This window comes from Panthera uncia, chromosome D4 (genome assembly GCF_023721935.1).
Source record: "Panthera uncia isolate 11264 chromosome D4, Puncia_PCG_1.0, whole genome shotgun sequence".
Taxonomy (NCBI): domain Eukaryota; kingdom Metazoa; phylum Chordata; class Mammalia; order Carnivora; family Felidae; genus Panthera; species Panthera uncia.
Window position 1 is genome coordinate 81,484,223 of NC_064807.1, and position 19,723 is coordinate 81,503,945.

The 19,723-nt window shown below is 40.5% G+C and overlaps 1 protein-coding gene across 4 annotated transcripts in view; it reads right to left on the minus strand.

The window, feature by feature from the left end:
- Window positions 1-16,205, minus strand: part of NR6A1 (nuclear receptor subfamily 6 group A member 1) — a 230,694-nt gene extending 214,489 nt beyond the window's left edge. For 2 of the 4 annotated variants that reach the window (XM_049628660.1, XM_049628655.1), the window contains exon 1: window positions 15,853-16,205. In XM_049628660.1, coding sequence (XP_049484617.1) covers window positions 15,853-15,952 — 100 coding nt within the window. In that variant the 5' untranslated portion in view covers window positions 15,953-16,205. The remainder of the gene's footprint in view (window positions 1-15,852) is intronic. The other 2 variants (XM_049628676.1, XM_049628669.1) reach the window with 2 other exon arrangements.
- Between the last annotated feature and the right edge of the window lie 3,518 nt (window positions 16,206-19,723).

The following is a 19,723-nucleotide window of genomic DNA, read 5'->3' on the forward strand; positions in this document are numbered from 1 at the left end:
ACCTTACTTACAGATAAGTAAATTGAGAAATGTTAAATAACTTCCCTGAAGTAACATAGCTACACTCTAGGTTCTCACACACTGCATCATTTCATTCACCAGTAATCTGGTGTGTGGTGATCCTAACGTTCTTTCACCACCATTACCTTCCAAAATCCCCACAAAAGTAGTTAAGACAGGATTTAAAGCCAGGTCTAACTCCAAAGCTCATGCTCTAACACACCTACTCTTACCACTACATCACAATAGTTCACGGAAATCATTTTAATTGCCAATGAAGTTTGTCTACCATACCGTAATTCTTACTCTACCCTTTTCTGCAAGAACTTCTATCTGCTATTCAGAGATTGAGTGGCAGTATTACCAGACTAAGTTGGAATAATTTCAAGCAGAAGTTAGAAGTTTCGAGATCTTATTATTTAGTCTGGAAAACTTTATTACTCATATGATTTCAGATAAAATTTTAAATAATGGCAATTGCTTGAGAATCCCCATTACCATCTTTAGGGATCCCAGACTGGCAATCCCTGCTGTACATTATAACCTTTCCTTTCATTCTCTCTCTCTCTCTCTCTCTCTCTCTCTCTCTCTCTCTCACACACACACACACACACACACAACTTTATGATCAATTTTTTAAGTTCATTTATTTATTTTGAGAGAGAGTGAGAGCCTAGAAAGAGTGTCAGCACAAGTAGTGGCAAAGAGACAGGGAGAGAGAGAATCCCAAGCAGGCTCTGTGCTGTCAGTGCAGAGCCCCATGAGGGGCTCAAACCCACTAACCGTGAGATCATGACCTGAACCAAATCCAAAAGTTGGACACTTAACCGATGGAGCCACCCAGGTACCCCTATGATCATTATTCTGAACAAAGTGTAGGCTAGTCTCCCTAAATAAATATAAGAACAAAAATAATCCTAAAATCTGTAAGATCTATATAAGACATTAATGCTTGCTCAAACTATTTCCCTTACGGCTGGACTCTTCAGGGATTTATCACATTTATGATGCCAGGAGACATGTCACCCCACCAATTGATGCATAAAACTTAACAGCAACAATTTCAAGTTTCCTTCTCTCAATAAAATGGTAGTTCAAGGCTCTCTAAACAACTAAAAATGTATTCTGCCCTTTTTATTTAGCAGAAAAATTCTCTATTCATAGATTTTATGATATGGCCCATTATATAAAGCACTTTTAAAATATCAATATATTTTTACTTTTACACTGCCTGAGTATAATCAGAAACTTACTAACAAAGTTCCCACTCCTGTAAAATATTTCAAGACCCAATTACACTGTTACTTTTAAAAAGCATTAAACACTTGTTCTGATTTCCCATTGGGTTCAAACATCTCTTTGATATTAAGATGTAGGGGAACAGATCTTTTTAAATTTTTTTTAATGTTTATTTCTGAGACAGAGAGAGCACGAGTGGGGGAGGGGCAGAGAGAGAGAGAGACACACACACAGAATCTGAAGCAGGGTCCAGGCTCCGAGCTGTCAGCACAGAGCCCAACGTGGGGCTCGAACTCACAGACTGCGAGATCATGACCTGAGCCGAAGCCAGACTCTCAACCGACTGAGCCACCCAGGCGCCCCGGGAACAGATCTTCTAACAAATCTGAATATCACAAACTGACAGTTTGAAAAATGCCACCCTACCTCCAATATTTTCAAGTACATATTTTAAATGCTCAATGAAGAGATGACAAACTTAATTTTTTTCAAGTCCATTCCAGGCCTCTTTTTTGCACTTTAATAGTGGTTTGTATTTCTCATCTTCAATGTACACTACACAAGGCTACCTTTAATGTTTTTAGCAAACAGAATGTGATTCTTCCTAATCTCTTTTGCAATCAACAAAAGCTATAAATTTAACTCAGGACAGCTTTTTGTATTTCAGTTAGATTCAAGGTCATCTCAAGGCTTTTAATTACTAACCAGGATTTGAAGAAGTTTGCAACTGGTATAGTTATGGGAAAGAGCAGCTGGCTTATTTACTTTCTTATTAAAGAGCATTATAAAGACTGTGTTTTGGCAAATTGCAAGTTCTCTGACCACCAGTGGTGAGAACAAAGAAGGAGAGCAAATGATCTTCAAACATTTGTGTTTACCCTCCTCAATCAACAAACATAAACTTTACAAATTAGAAAACTCTTTAATTTCAGCAAATATCATTTATGTTTTAATTCAAAATTTGTAGATCACCAGAATCCCAAAATGTTACTAACTTCCATTCTAAAACCAGCCCTGTTAAAAACTGCCAATGCCTTTCAAATTAGTACAAGATTTATTTAGGTCTTTTTCACTATAAAACCCCATGCAGGATTAGGATAAAAGTCAGCCACTGAAGAACTGAGGGGGATTATACAGATTTCTAAAGGAATGCAAGTTTAACTTCTCTCTCCCTGTATTTAATTTCTAACCAAATTCAGTCACAAGCTTCTGGATATATTCAAGACTTTGAGGAAGGTATTATATTTGTATTGGAACACACACACACACACACACACACACACACACACACAGTCACACCACCAATCCATCCTTCTGAGATTTTTAGAGGCAACCAGCGAAGGCTCCAAAGTGTCTTTGCCACCCATTCCCTAATAATCTTTAAGAGAAAGACGGCAGCCTCAGAAGGGTCCCTAAACACTGCTCTGACCAGGCTAGAGATAGTAGGATGGAGGTGGGGGTGGAATGCAATGTGCATGGGAGGGCTGGTGCCAGAAATCTAAAAGATTCAGGGGACAAAAGGCATTAGGAATGACTTTCTCTCTAAAAAATGAGAACAGAATAGCCTATCACCACATCTCAATTCTATCTTGAGCATCAGGCACTTATTTAAAAAAAAAAAAAAAAAAAAAAAAAGTACTGCTAACAGACCTAGATGTTAGTATACAAAATATCTTAGTGTAAATTAAACTGGTTGTTGAAGAAGGTGCAATAGGTAGATATATACTTCTAAAAATCTACCCTGCAAAATAAGCCAAATTAAAAGCAAGCACAAAATGGTCTGGGGTTAGTACTGTTATAAAATGAGAAACTAAAAACTAAATGTCCGACAATTAAGAACGATGGACTGTGATATACTATTAACAGTTTTAAATGAATTCAGGTTGATTGTATAAAGTTTGAGAAAAAAGCTTAAACTTTAAAAAAAAAAGCATAAAACAATGGCATATACTGTACAATCACAAGCAAAAAACTAGGATTTGTAAAAAATCTAGAAGAAAAAATCAGAAAATGTTAATGCAAGTTGCTTGAAGGCAAGATTAATATATGTAATTTTCCTTTTCCTTCATTTTCTGTATTTTCCACAATGATCGTGCATTTCTAACTTTAAAAATACTGGATTCTTAGGCAGCTCACACCTAAGTATCTAAGGGCCATAGGCAATTCAAGAACACAGCTCAGAGATCAAGTCATTTAAAATCTAAATACAAGATACAGCTAAATCCCCCTCCAGCTTTTATTTATATGCAAGCACTTCCAACTTTGTTCCCCAGGATATGTCCCTTTAGACAATGCTCTAAAGTTGCTTTCCAAATGAGGCACTGGAAACACTGGGTATTCTCCAGCCAGAAGCCCCATCTATGCTCCTTAAACTAGCTTTGGAGAATAAATTTAGTGTTTCACACCCTTTGTATTACCCATATGTGCTCTGTAATGGTTTCTTATTAATGGAAGACACTTTATGAAAAGCAAACTCACTATGAAAGATTTTGAAAAGGCTCAAAGCAGATAGGAAATTTTATCTTCAAATGCTATGTGCATTTCTTCATCACAGTAGTACTTTCAGTAACTGCTTGCCATCAGTTACCTCTGGATACTGGCCAGCCCAACTATCTTTCAGATTTGATCTGTCAGCAAGTAAGAGAATATTTTTGTGTGTGGGAAAGCAATTGTAATTTCCCACATTAGGTGATTGATTAAGTTCTCTCCTCTAAAAGGCTGATTGGTTTCCTGGTGCCAGTAAAATGATTGATGAATATTTCAACTGCAGCTCCCTTGCTTACTGCCCCCCCCCCTCCACTTCTCCCCTCCCCCATGCATTGCTGCCCCTTTCCTGCTGGGTTCCCTTTTTTACAGACCTACAGCATTTAAGGAAGTTTTGCAATTTTCCTTAATGAATCCAAGTTCTCAAATGCAGGGCATTTAATCTTAAGAGGACAGAACCCTTCTCAAATGCTGAATGCATTTTGCAGATAAAATCCCTTTACAAGGAATGAGAGAAAAACTGAAATTATAGGTTTGACTCAATGAATGAAATTGTACTTAGGAAAGAGAAAGTGTACCACGGAGGGGTTATAAATGGGGGGAAAAGTGATCATTTTTAAAAAGAAAAAAATAAACGAAAACTCTACATCTAATTTCAAGTTTACATTACAAATGATAGCATTAGAACTGTAATTGTAAACATTTCTATAAAAGTGAACACAGAGAATGGAATCTGTCATGTAAATTATGTGATCCTACAGACTTGAAAGCAGCCAGGTGTTCTAAAATCAAAACAGGGAAACAAAGTATGGTAAATACAAACATTCTTTGAGGGTATCTGAAATCAAAATCATCCCAGAGAATCTGTGCTGTATCACAACTATTTGCTTTAGGCAGGGCTTTCCTAAATTGCAACTTCCTGTTTTACCCAATTCATTCCATCATAAAGCTGGAAAATTCCTTCAGGGATTATCTAATTTAGCTCCTTCATTTTAGAGGTGGATCCATATAGACTCAGAGCTTTGTTACAGTGTTAGAATCAGAACCCAGGCAAAACTCAGGCCTATCAATGAGTTCCTAGGCCTCCTACCTCCCCAAATAATGTGGTTGGCCTTCTCTCTCAAGTCCTTCTCTACTCAAACTATACTGCTACCATAATCTATTAACCCACATTGCCACATTTTTCTCACTGTATCTCTCTTTGCTGGGAAATCATGTTCTATGTTTTACAAGCTTTGGAAAACTGGCTCTTGTATTTCCATTTTCAAAAAGTTACATCAACTTTCTTGGATTGGTTCTCTTCTCTTCCATACAGCCAGCTTTGGTGTGGCAGAAATAAAAAAGATACAAAGGACAAAGCCATCTTTTCCTAAGTGAATATCCCAAAACAGTCAAGCAAACAACCAGGAGTTTACTGGCTATCTCTTCTTAATCTGGTATATCTAGTCACTTCAGTTACAAGGAGAGCCACATTTCCAAATAGAAACTACATTCTGGTTTCAGGGCCCATCAAACTCTGGATTTAGCTTGAAACACACTGCTTGACTTAGATATTGGTCAATTTTCCCAAGTGACTGAGAAGAAAATTCTTTCGTTTTGTAGACTTTCTCTGACTACCAGCAAAGGACTCAAATCCAAAGGACCCTGATAAAATCAAGACTCAAGACTCCTGACCTGACTTTTCATTCATTCATTCAACATTCATAAAACACCAATTCCTCGTGTTTAGTGTTGAGGACACAGCTACAAGAGAGATAGTTATCCCTGCCTTGAGTACCTCAAAACCCCTCTTTCCTTAGCATCACTCAGAGTCACCAAGGATTGTCCCTGACTCCACAGAATTGTTTCCTGGTTGGCTTATTAAAGCCCACATGAGAGAAAGAAAAAGTCACCTGCAATTCTAAAAGTGGATCTCTGTGACTACCTACAGAAAGCTGAGTTCTGGGCCTCCTCAACAACTATAAATGGTCTGGATCCACAAGTGTCTGCTTTGGGACAGATATGGTTGGCACTTTATAAAGACCTTGTCACTAATCCTAATAACCCTACAGTCAATTTCAAAGTTACAGTATGGGAGTGGGGAGAGATTAAATCTAGGAAACATTATTTATAATGTTACTAACCGTGAAATTTGGGGCTTAACCTCTATGGGCTTCAGTTTTCACATCTGCAAAATGGAGAGGATAACAGAACACCTAATTCATAGCGTTATGGGGATAAACTGAGTTAATATATGTAAGGTGTTTAGAATATTATACATAAATGTTAGCTGCTATAATTATTAAATGTGAATACCAAAGTTCAGAGAAGTCAAGTGACAAAGTCACATAGCTGTGATCTTTGTTCTGCCACACTCGAGTCCATGCTCTTTCCCTCTCACACCATCTAACCAAAATCCTTCCTCTGTGTCAGACTACTACTGCCACTTCCAAAAAACAAAGCCCTCTAAATAGATATCAGTGGGGGGTTTCCCCCAGGTGGTTTATTATCCTGGTAAAAAGGGATTTTGGAGGAAGGACTGTAAGGCTAGAGAGGAAGTCTCCTGACAGGTTAGATTTCAAGAGTATAGCAAGAATATGGGAGAAAAAAATCTGTCTCAGTTATTAATTTTAGTAATTAAAACGATTTAACTCAATTGATGAAGAATGCATTTTAAAATTCCATCTGAAACTTGAAATAAAATCCAAGTCTTAAAATAAAAAAGACTTGTATCTTATGACTAAGCTGCAACCCCCAAAGAATACAAAAATGCTTTAAAAGGCACACTATGTGAAACTCCAAGAACACCAAGATAATTACAGAGCTCTCAAGGAAGGAAACCTAAATATCTCATTGATCTTTCATTACCCACCAAGCTTCATCTTAAGTTCTGATCCAGTAAGTCCTTATTGTTATTCACATTGTTATGTGACATTTCTTCTGCCAGCAAACTCACTACAGAATGAGTTCTACATAGCAACTACCCTTAGGAGTAAATCCCTAACTCTTTAACAACATAGCAATTGACTTACACTAAAATGTTACTCACACTAGGAAAGGGTATTCTTAGACCAGAAGAGGAGATGCTTCTTCTATACCGGCTTTATTACCACATCCCTCAGTGAAAACCAGGTTAAAAGGCAAACCAATCTACAAAATAACATTACCAAAACCACAACTTCAGAAGACTCTGTGAAAGCCAAACTTATCTGAACAAACAAGCAAGTTATTCTTGGAAGTTTTAAGAAGCAAGATAGGATCTTTTTTATCCCATATAAATATGCCATTATTTTTACAGCAATGACTCTTATTAAGTATTTTTGTGTTGTAAGATTTATTTCCACAATTATAAATCTCCCTTTCATGAGGAAACAGGTTCTGTTGGAAATTTTCTACCACAAATTAACAGTTAAGCAACAGGTTTCATGTAGCAGGTAACAAAAGCCTGTCAGAGAACTCAGGGTGAACTAGGACACACTTCATTTAGTCAAGCAAAGAAAATTTAAAATGATAGGAACTCTTTCCATTTTTTTTTCCTTCTGTAGTCCCTTTGGAGGCGGGAGGGGGAGAGGAAAGGACAACCCAAAGTAACAAAGTACTAACAATAGTATCTTGTGAAGTCACCATTTTCTTACACATTAAATTCATTCACTTAGAATAAGGTTCTCATATTTTGGTCTGAGTGATTAGGACCCCTTTAACATTCTTAAAAGTTATCAAGGACCTCAAAGAGCTATTATTTATATGAGTTATATCTATCAATATTTATCATACTGTAAAACCATGAAATTTTTAAAATATCTATTCATCTAAAAGTAATAATAAACTTGTCACATGTTATATAAATGTTTTTACGAAAAATAACTATTTTACAACAAAACAAAAAATTTGGTAAGATTAGCATTGTTTTATATTTTCGGTAAACCCTTTTAACATCTGACTTAATTCTGGCAGCTAGATTCTCCTGTATGTGTCTACTTTCAGTATGTTGTGATAAACTGTTTTGGCAGAAAATCTGTTCTCATAGATTTATAATTGGAAAAGAAGAAGTATTTGCTTATTAAAATAACTATAGATATTTTTCTTTGATAATACACCAAGACTCAGCGAGTGGTAGATTCTTAATGGTTAGTTCAATGTGAAATATAAAACTGTATCAATGAACTCTGTGTACTTTGTCACATTAAAATCCATTGGTCTATTTGACATTTTCAACTGAACTTTTACCCCATGCACGATTTTTTTTTTAACATGATACATCAGTGATTTGGAAAATATTCCTTCACTGAAATAAGATCTTCAAATTGTTAACAAATTTCATTGTACAGTATCAAAAAACACCCTCACATATGTTAACAATATCACCATCAATTTCATCAGAAAAGGCATAAGTATTGGGTAGCTGTCAAGCTCAAAGTGGCAGATATGAGTTTTCCAAAATTCTAATTGTCATCTGGAAGTTCAAATTTTACTCACCAGCAACAAATACTCTCAGTTTTCCTCGACATAACAAATTCACTGTTCATTTTCCAAAAACATGGAATGCCAAATACGTAGGTCCGAATAAACCTTGGTTTATCAATTGTTCTTTCAAGTGAAAATGGTGTTCCATGAAAAACAGCAGCTACTAGTTCAGTTCACAACTGCACAAGCACTTTTCCTTAAAACAACTACTCTATTTTGGCATGCAACAGAAATTCTTTGTGTGTACTTGCCTATTTGCCATTTCCTCAAATGGAATATCAAAAACATATGTACTCAAAGGTCGAGATTTAATAAAATTAATAATTTTTACCCCTTCAACAAACACAGGCTTTGGTGAAATGGCTTTTTTTAAAAAAAATACAAGTGCATGGAGGGGACAAACACAATAACTACTAGTGCAGTTTGGTGTCTTGATTTCTTCTAAGGCGCCAACAGTTTTTACCCACCATTGTTTCTCCGACTTCAGTACAAATGTTAATGTGGTGAAAAAAGCAAGTAATGTCCATATTATCATAAAAATAGTTTTGACTTCAAGAACCTCCTGAAAGGGTCTCAAGGACTCTCCCCAGGGATTCTTGAACCACACTTTGAAAACCAATGGTTTAGATATTATAGTAATAACATTTAAGGACTCAATGAATGGGAAGAAATTAAGTCTGAAACAAACATTCCAGTAATGAATGATCAACAAATGATGAATGACAGAAAACAATAAATCCATCTGAGTACCATTTCATTAATCATTTATAAATTTTAAAAGGCAAGAGATGAGAAAGCAGGATAGAGAGTAAGACTTCATAGAAGTGTTGTGTCTTTTCTTTTGTGAGAGAAAAACTAAATTGAATAAATTAGAGCTGTGATACAAACAACATTGCATTTGATCTATAAGGAGTTAACAAATGGTTAAAAAGATTGAATGTTTAATCCTTCCAAAATGACACAGCTTCAAGACTGAAATGAGTGCATGAGTTACAGAAAATTAATTTTTTAAATGAAAACTAGATATAGGTTAAGGCAGTTCCCTTCACTCAATCAGCCCATTCTTCATTTTGGCACAAATTTGTTACAGATATGTGCCCGAGTATTAAACTAGATGATAACACCTCTGTTTCCTTTGAACTCAAAGGAAATATCATAAGAAGTTTAAAAATTTGTTTAATGAATGATGTCCTTTTTTCAATCAGTGTTTTTAAAGGAGAAAATTAAGAACACAGAAATTTTGACACTACAGTGATGACTGAAAGAGCAAGCAGAACCCACCCTGAAGTATTTTACAGACAGATCTAAAATTCCATACTATGAAATGTAAAAAGTTGCAAATAAAAGTGGAGGCTATCCACCTCTTCCACATGACGAATTTAGTTGTGTACTTCTCTCAAAATTATGATTCTTAAGTATATTTTAAAATGAATTATAAATTGTTTCCAACACAAACCATTGTTCAAGCAAATATCTATGGTTAATACAAATACATCCTATGCTAATATCACAGCTACAGTTCCAGTGTGTTTATTACTCGATACCCTCGATCACTATTAAGAAGTTCTCTTCATAATTTTCCCTTTGACAAAGTCACTATTCTGGTCCAAACCACCCACAGAGTGTACCTTCAAATCAAATGCTCGGATTTGTTTCCGGAATACATTACATGTCACTGCCTAGGGAATTGGTTTTGGAAACATTACACTTGCCAGCTGACTTATCAACAGTGCCCATTGAATTGACACCAATTTAAAGGCAAGAATCCCTCTAGAAAATAGAAAAATATGCTACTACTGCCATCTGTGGTTTATGCTTGAATAGCTTCTCTGGTATAAACAAACTGAAGGGTGTACAATCTGCAATTAGGATCCAAAAATCTCTTTATTTGAATATATTTTTTAAAGTTAACTCTTATTATAACACATTGTAGAGTTTATTTAGTATATGACTGAAGAATTTCTGATTCGTTATTTGGAATTATATAATTCTGATGGTTTAGAAACCACAAACTACCTTGAATGAAAATTTTTCCATTGCATAAAGGCTCCTTTCCCCCAAACATCCATTCCTAACGAAATTCAAAGCACTGGAATGCCTCCTGTGAATTTATAATTAGGATAATTTCCCTTCTGAAATACTGATTATCAGTATTAAAACAACCCCAAAATTTTTAAAGAAGTGTATTCGTTAAGGAAATCCAAGAATTTTCTATTTAGACATGAGTTTGCTCCATTCAATATAAATTTTGAAGATTCAATTATTCCTGTAATTTTTTTTAAGAACAAAAATTCAAAAATGCAAGTGAAGCCTCAAAGCAGGCTATTTTCACGACTTATTTTCTCTCAGTTTGCTTTCTCAAATGACAACCACTGTAGCTTAGGGATCAAAAGATTTGGTGCAGCTGGGGGTGGGGAAAAAAGCAATTCAGCTCCCCAGCAGCCAGCTGAGGAAATCCTGGTTTGCTCCCCAACTAAATCACTGTTAATTAGAATTACCAGGTTACACAGTAAAGTCTTATTTAAATAGTCATAACTAGCAAAAAAAAAAAAAAAAAAAATGTTTTCTTGAGAAGCTGTTCTACACAGGCTGCTGTTGAACAGCAGGTAATAAGGACAAAATAAAGTCGGAAGCATTTTATTCTCTCAAAGTTCTCTCGTTTACAATTAATTTTAAATCACACTGAAAAGCAAGTTAGACATTGCACAATGTCTTTCTTCTAATTTTCCATGATCTATATTCTAATAGCCTTATCCTTTTCATACAGACAAGCCATGTTGGAAAACAAGTAATAAATAGAATACTGGACTTGATTCTCGGAATACTGTGTTATCAAAGTTATATCCAAAGGTTTGTTTTTTTGTTTTTTTTTTTTTTTTAAGATTAAACTCAGATAAATCTGAAACTATGGCTCTAACAGGGGCTGAACACCCGAAAAAAAAAAAAAATATATCACCTGCTCAGCACTTCTTGCTGACTTTAATAATTCTGGTATTTCTGAACTCTAGCTATCAATCAGAGGCATCCATAAACCCTTAAGAAATTACCTGAGCTAGAAAAACGTTGTCCTTAAAAATGTAAAAGTTTGAAACAAAATGCTTTCTTTTATAATGTCTTGGTTTGGGAAATACTTTCAAAGCAATGAAAATTTAAGTATTTTAAATCTTTACTTGTATGGGCATATTCAGTAGCTACCTTCTGTTCAAAACTGTTTTCAGGACGTTTTGTAGTAATGCAAGTTTTGTTTATCTGTTGATTCAGAATTTTAATTTTTCTATGACCCTTTTTCACATATAAAGTGATTGGTTCACACAAAATAAAGCATTTTTATGGTACTACTTTAAAAGAACAGATTTGACCAACAACGTAGAATTTGCTCTTAAAAGCTATCTTCTCAAAAACTTTCAACCTAATTATATACATGTAAATACTTAGAAAGTATCCTTTAACTTGGCTACAACACAAAAGTAAATAGCCAAAAATTATGAGAAGGCCCCCAAGATCTAGATGAGCTTGTTGAAAACGAAGTCTCCTGATTTGGAAGAAGCTATCCTGGCTTTTGAAATTCTGAAGCCAGAAGCTGTGATCTCAACACAATTCATTAATGGACCAATTTATTCAACAAAAACCAATAAATATCTACCTAGTTATAAAAACCAAGTGATGGTATCTTAATACAAGATGAAACATACACAGCCCCAGGCCCCCAAACTCCCAAACATCATTAGCAATTTAAAGCGAACTTGCACAACAAGCACTACAAGTGTTATAAGAAACTTCTTTTTATCAGTATAGTAGCAGTTGGCATTTCTACCCTCCACTAACCTAAAAATAGGTTATTTTAACCTAAGGCTTATTTTTCACCTTAGCCCTACAACGCCAGGAAAAAGGAGGAAAGTTATAAACTAAGAAATTATGAATAAAATATGGAAATGTAGGATTTGGGCGTAGTTGAGGAAATCTACCAGGTTTTTTTTTTCTTTCATTATCCTCTCCATCTAACTCCCTTTCACATGCTAACACATGCCATACACACACACCACATACCTTTTTCCTATGGAATTCAGAATAATTTACAAATTAGGAAGCATGTCACGATCGTATTTTCATTACAAGGAGCAGAAATGCTCACAAAGAATTTGATGGGTGGTAAATATGAGATCAGAAATGTGGTCATCTCACACCTCAGCTGCTCAAAATCACCAGTGAATCTGTTCATTGTTGCCTTTCAGTGTTCTTTGGAGGTCACGAACTTAATACAAAATACCTGTGTGCCACTTGTACTAAGCAACAGTACCAGAGTATGTTGTTGCTTTTTTTTTTTAATGAAAGTAGAAAATTCGGAGGGGACTCCTAATTAACTTTTAAAGTCACAGAACTGAAAAGTTAAACTGTCATGGAAAAAATCTGATATTTTCAGGGATAAACATTTGCATGGCATGGTCATACCAGGAAAAAGGCATTAAGTTATTTAGCGAACTTCTCCCCATTTCCTCTGAAGTGTAGTTACAGAAAACATGCTTTTAATTACTGATTAATGGCTTATAACCTTCCTTTACTTGGAATATCTAAAAGATTACTACCTCATTCTGTTAAAATATAACAAATATTCAGCACATACTTCCCCAAATCTTTTGTCTCCCTTTGAAACCCCAAAAGGAGAGTCCCTCTATCATGACTGAACGAGTTCATGTTTGTTATGAAAACCTACAGCAACAACTGAAAATATCTAGCGCAGTCAGCACATGAAATTCCTGAAAGGGTGATGGTGCATCAAAAGGCTAGCAACTCTGTTCCGATAGAATAATAAAAAACATCTAAAGGACTGTAAATTCAGCATCAATGGCGTTTCCGGCAGGAAAGCATTTCTAAAATTCCACCTCCAGTTTAGTTCTTCAGGACACAAACCAAAAGACCTCCTATCTAAACAGCGATCTATTACAGATATTTCATACAAAATGTAAATCAGTCATTAGGATACAGAGCCAGAAGAATTCATTTTCTCTGCTTAGAACTTAAGCAGTTTCACTTACTTTTGGAGAAAAATATTAGGAAGTATAAAAGGAAGAAACAAGTTCCCACCATGCCAAAGATAAACTTTCTTTTTTATTTTTTCTATTTTGGTAATTCTTCTGGGAGCATGTTAAATTATAATCGCAAGAGATAATGAACATAAATTGTAAAACAGTACACAATGCTGGTTTTTACACTAAAATATCCCACAACAGTCAACATTTCATGTATTTTAAGCCCAAACTGTCCAAAGTCCCCACTGTGTTTTCAACAAAAAGGAAATATTTATAGCACTAAATTGAACTGATGTAAAATATTAAAGCCACCTTGGCCTAAATGGAATGCTCGATAAGAGTCTTTAAAATGGTTCTGACCAATTGAGGAAATGAGACTATGAATGGGAAATCTGATTAAGAGTTAAAATTACCAATGAGTTCTTTAAAATGTACTAATGAATAATTAATAGCAAATGCAGTTCCTAGGTTTCCCTTACAACATTCTCAAGCAGAATTGAAAGTAATGTCTGTAGTAAAATCAATCATCTACATGTTAACGCACAGGTGGGTACAGGAAGTACACACACATACAAAGACATTATGAAAATGGATACACTTAATACGGGCTATAAGATAGATGTAGCTTAGGTAAAAGTGCAGCGTGGTAAATTTTAGATCAGGATTTACAACATCCATACATAAATACCAAAACAAATCTCCACTTTAAAAGCTTAAAAAAATCAAAAGCATTAAAGAAATCCTTTGTTCCTATGATACTGTCGTCTTCTACCCTCAATGGATTCCAGCCTCCTCCTTTGTGACACGGGATTTTATTGATCTCAAAACATGTTCACATTCAGAAATTATTCTCCAAAGACACCTCATGGGACTGCCAGCCACCTAGATGGCACACATCACATACAGCCTAAAAAAGGACAAGAGTTTTTAAAACATACCACTATTTGGTCAGCACATCAAGTGAAGTTAACCAGGCTCTTTTCTAAACAGACTTTTAACTGGTAAAAACACCAGATCTACTAAACTGGCAGTAGCAAATGCTTGATGAGCCAATAAATACATGAACGCGCAGATTCACCCCAAAATCTCTCCTTCTGCAGTTCCTCATTCATTCGCCTAACTGACCTATTTTCGGGATACTTTCCTCACACCTGCCAGGTCACTGTCCTGATTGAGAAGCTTCTTGCTGAAGCAATTAATTTTTAGTGCCTCCTAACTGTCCCGGGTGTTTGCATTCAATTTGAAATCTGTTACTTGTTAGACACTGTTCGGTCCTAGATCTTTCAGAGAATTGCGAGTTTATGGCGCAGAGAGGGGAGGAGGCGCGGATCTCCGAGAGCCTGCCCTTTATTCGGAAATGAGGAAGATGTGAAAGGTGGAAGGCAGGGCAAATAAATAAATAAATCGGGTTTGCAGCCGGAGCGTTTGCCGGCCGGTACGAGCACCCTTTGTAATGCAGGCCTCCCGGGGCTATCGCCTGCGCTAATTGCTCCAGGGCGCTTTCCAAGTTCAAAAGTTCACCTTTTACGACCTCACAAAAGCTCCTTACACGTTACCAATAAAAACATTCCGCGGCAAACACCGAAGGGGAAAATATCAAACAGATACAAATAAAACACCCTGAGGAAGGAGGGAGCCGGGGGGGAGGAGGGCGAGTCAGCCGGGAGGAACCCAAGGACTTGGCCCGGACGTGGGGGCAGGGGAGAGCGGGAGGAAGGGCCGGGCCAGGTGAGGAATTCTCAGCGCCTGGGTCCGGGACCGCGAAAGGGAAAAGGAGAGCTGAGCTCGGGCAAGCGCGGACCGGGACGGGCCGGTGGAAGAGAGGAAAGAGGCAGGTGTCCCGAGCGCCTGGCCGGGCCACAGATCTAAACCAGCAGAGAAAAGGGCTGAGCAGGAGCGGAGGAATGGGGTGTGGAGCAGGCACCGAGAGGTCCGAAAAGGAACCGCTGAGCGGGTAGCTAACCAACTGGAGGGTCGGGGCAGAGGTGGAGGCTCGCGGAGCTTACGGGGGTGGCACGGGAGGCCCGGGACAACATAGGAGCAGGAAAGCGGCTTCCAGAAAGGTGAGGGCACAGAGAACGACGGGGACGAGGGTGTGGCGTCCGCGGAGGGAGGGGGCACCCGCGTGGGAGAAGGCCGGGGCGGGGGGGAGGGGAGCGCGCTGAAGGGACCCTCTGGGGGGAGGAAGGGGACGCTCTGAGCATAGGGGACCCGAGGGGGAGGGGAAGCCCCCACTGACGAGACGCGAGGTGGGGGGCCAGGGAGGATCTGCACTGTAGGGACCCAGGGAAGAGGAGGGCTCGGAGCTGAGGGGACCTGGGGGGAGGGAGGAGGATTCGCGCACAGGGGACGGGGGGAGGGGAGGCCTGTGCTGAGGGGACAGAAGGGAGGGGGAAACGAAGGTCCAGGTTGAAGGAACCGGGCAGGGGGAGGGTCCGCGCTAAGGGGAACGGGGAAGGAGGGGGAGGGTCCACACTGAGTAGGACGGGGGAGGAGAGGGAGGGTCCGCGCTGAGGGGACCGGGGTGAAGGTCCACGCCGAGGAGACCCAGAGCCGCTGCGGCTTCCCAAAAAGTCGGCCGAGAGGGGGGGAAACCCCCGGGGCAAGGGACAGGCAGTCGGTTCTTCCTGGGCCCAGGCTCCACACGCCCCTCACCCACCGTTGCGCGGCGGCGGAGGGAGCGCGGCGGGCGGCTCCAGGAACCCCGCCGAGCCCCCGCCGCCTCCCCCTCCGCTAGGCGGCCGTTCGTCCCGCTCCATGCGGTGGTGCTCAGGGCCCGCGCTCGGTTCGCTGCTCCGCCATGACCGGCGCCCTCGTTCTCGTCGTCGTCGTCCGCCGGGGGGAGGGGGCTGTCAGGGGCCGGCGGGCTCCCGGCCGCGGCGCTCTCTGGGCCCCGAGCCGCCCGGCTCCGCGCCCCTCCGCGCCGCGCCCCCTCAGCACTGGCCAGCTCCCTCCCCCGACGTCACGCGCCGCTGCCACGCACGGTCCTGCGGAGCACGCTGGGAATTGAAGTCCGCCGGGCGAGGCCGGCCACGCGGGACCCCACCAACTAAAGGGGTGGGAGTAAGGATAAGCAGCTCTGAGAAGTGAAGGCCAAGGCCTGTCAATATCTCGAACTGTGATAAAAACTTCCGGTAAAAATTTAACAAACATTACTTCAGGGCTTTCTCTTTATTTGATTTTTCCATGATTAACGATCCCTACGATTCCCCGTCTCCCCCCGCCTCGACAATGAGTCTTCCCAAGGGGCGGATCGCGAAGGAGCTGGGCGAGCACGTGCAATGAAGCCCAGCCCTGTGGGCGGGGCTTAGAGGGGGCGGAATTTAGAGGTATTCACGAGGGACTTCCTTCGCGGCTTCGGGACAAATTGGACCAGAGATTAAAGGGATGGAGTTTAACTCCAGGTGACTACGTTCGTATGCAAATAGGATCTATAAAACTCTGCTTTCCGGGGTACTCTTAAAAGCCTTTACCTCCGGGTGGGCGGGAAGGACTACGGTTTCTCTTCCTCCTCTCTAATTTTCTCCCTGCCCAACCGAATGGCAAACGAAGCTCCACACCATTGATGCCATTAAACTCTCAGACTCTTGACTCCTAGTGTCTTGAAGCCCTCCGTTTGAGAAACTCCTTACCCAACGTTGTTCGCCTTCCCTTCTCCTCGGTTACCGTCTGTAAAATGGGGTTAGAAGAGGGACGAGGCCCAATTGGAATGTCCTAAGCCCCCACCCCCACCGGCTTCCTGCCTCAGTTTCCCAGAGCAAAATGCCGGATTTTGCGGTCTCCCTGCTCTCGGCTGAGTACCTTCTGCAGCCACCAGGTGGCGCGAGGCCACCAGCCTCTAGGCCTGCCCAGGCGTCGACCTTCAGCGACCCTGTCAGGGAAGGACCCATCGTGGCTGCCGCCCCAGGTCTAAGCCCTACCTGACCTGCTTGAAGACAAAGAAGGAGAACTCTGGTGCTTTGCCCGCCTCCACTCTGCCGGGTCATGCCACAGCTTCCTCATGGCTGCCTCTTCCTCATCACTCCCCTAGTCCCGCCCTACCAATCCTGGCTCATCTGTCAATCCTTGCTTAATTTTTTTTTTCTTTTTTTTTTTTTTTTTGAATCCTTATCCTGGCATTTGCACCCCTGCCTGGTCTGATCCCTGCCCACATTTATCATCACACACCTTCCCTCACCTGCTACACAGGATGCTTTGCAAGGCTTCCTTGCAATTTGAAGGTGGCTGTTCCTTACCAACATTGGTTAATCTGTATTGTATCTTTAATCTGTGCTGGCCACTGTTTAGTTTACGTTAACACTGTGTTGTCTAAACCTTACACCTGCTCTATGAGGTAGCTCTGATATTGTCCCTATGATACAATGTTGAAGTCACCCAGCAGTGATGGGGATTCCAAACCCAAACTTGGCTCCTTCAAGCTGGCTTCACCCAACGCGGTCCCAAACTCCTATTCATCTTTCAAGATCCTGTTCAAATATATCCTCAGGGACACTTTTTAAAATACTTCCCACCAGGAGACATCTAGATCTCCTCTGTGTTTCCTTACAGCTTTATTGAGCTAATTGCTTTCCTACCACCATTCCCCAGCCCCAGAGGGAGAGGAAAGCCTTAGTGTGGTGGTGGTGTGAGGGAGGGGGGGCAGAGGTCCTCTGGGTCATACCCTCAGCTCTGGGTTCTAAAATGTGTCAGGACCACATGGTTTTCCTAGGCCTTCCAGAACTTCCCTTTCTATCACAGGCCTCTGGAGGTAGTGAGTTCACCTTCCCTGGAGATCCAATCAGAGGCTAAGTGGCACTGCAGAAACCTCCTGAAAGCCAGGGGTTTCAGTGGTGGACAGATTGACCCTCAAAGATGGGGGAAAACTTCAGCCAAAAACTTAGCCCTTGGAAGCAACATCCTCCTCCTTCAGACTCCAGCTTTGTTGTCACTTCCTCCTAAAAGCTTTTCTGGATATGACTAGTCAAATCCCTTTATTCTCTCATCATTATAACCCCAGCTGCTAAGCACAGAGCCTAGACATAGTAGACACTGAATAAATAATTGCTGACTGGGTAAAAGGATGAATAAGACAAATCTGACTTTTCTACTTAGTAACTGTGACCTTGGGTGTGTTACATCTAATCCTCAAAGTCCTGGTTTCTCAGGGGGAGGGAGGGAATAGACATAGTTGCTACCTCACAGGATTGTTATGAGAATTAAATAATATGATGCATGCAGGGACGCCTGGGTGGCTCTGAGAGTTAAGCGTCCAACTCTGATCTGAGATCAGGTCTTGATCTCAGGGTCATGAATTCAAGCCCCACGTTGGACTCTCCTGGGCGTAAAGCCTACTTACAAAAATATATGGGGTGCCTGGATGGCTCAGTCGGTTAAGTGTCCAACTTCAACTCAGGTCATGATCTCACCATTCGTGAGTTTGAGCCCCGCATCCAGCTCTGTGCTGCCAGCTCAGAGCCTGGAGCCTGCTTCAGATTCTGTATCTCCCTCTCTCTCTGCTTCCTGCCCCCCCACCCCCCCCCCCACTCGCACTCTGGCGCTCTCTCTCTCTCTCAAAAATAAACACTTAAAAATTTTTTTAATAAAAGTAATATGAGGCATGAATTAATATTAGGCCTAACCTAATAAATAGAACCTGTTACTACTGTTAAAGAGCTATCCTGGGGCACCTGCATGGCTCAGTTGGTTGAGCATCCAACTTCAGCCTAGGTCATGATCTCGTTCCTGAGTTTGAGCCCTGCATCGGACTCTGTGCTGACAGCTCAGGGCCTGGAACCTGTTTCAGATTCTCTCTCTCTCTCTCTCTCTCTCTCTCTCTCTCTCTCCCCCTTCCCCACTCATGCTCTCTTTCTCTCTCAATAAATAAAAACATTTAAAAAAAATTTTTTTTTAAAAGAGCTATCCTAATGCCCAGTTACCTGTCTTCTGAAAATACTCCTTGGGAAGAGTCAGCTACCATGAAACTGAGAAAGGTGAGGGAAATGACAATGTACTGAGACGCAGCCACTGTCCTAAACATACAGAGTCCTATGAGGTAGGACCTGTATGGGATGCTTTCCCTACAGTGTCTGCCCTCTCCCCCCAACAATCCTGGGAAGTCAATTTACAAATGAGAAAACAGGCTCAGAAAGACATGGAAAAAACTCCCATCACCACAGGCCTCCTGACAGAAGAACTAGAAAGGAAAGTATCCAAGGATAAGGAGGGATCTTCAGGAGAGTGGTCCTGAGGCCAGAGGCAGACAGACAAACAGGATGAACAGGACAAGACAAGGATACAGCTAAGGACAAGGCAGGTATGAGCCCCATTGTGGGCGCTTTCACCTCCACCCTGTGCTGGTGGAGACTAATCAGATCAAGTAACCACACAAACCCACATGTGCACATAAGTTCTACAACTGAGTACACACTTAGAAGTTCCTTGTGCTGTGGCACGGTTCATTCTGGTTGGTGGTGATGATCAGGGGAGGCTTTCTGGGATAAGGAGCATTGAAATAAGAGGAATGAGGAAGAGTGAGTGAGATTGAGCAGAGA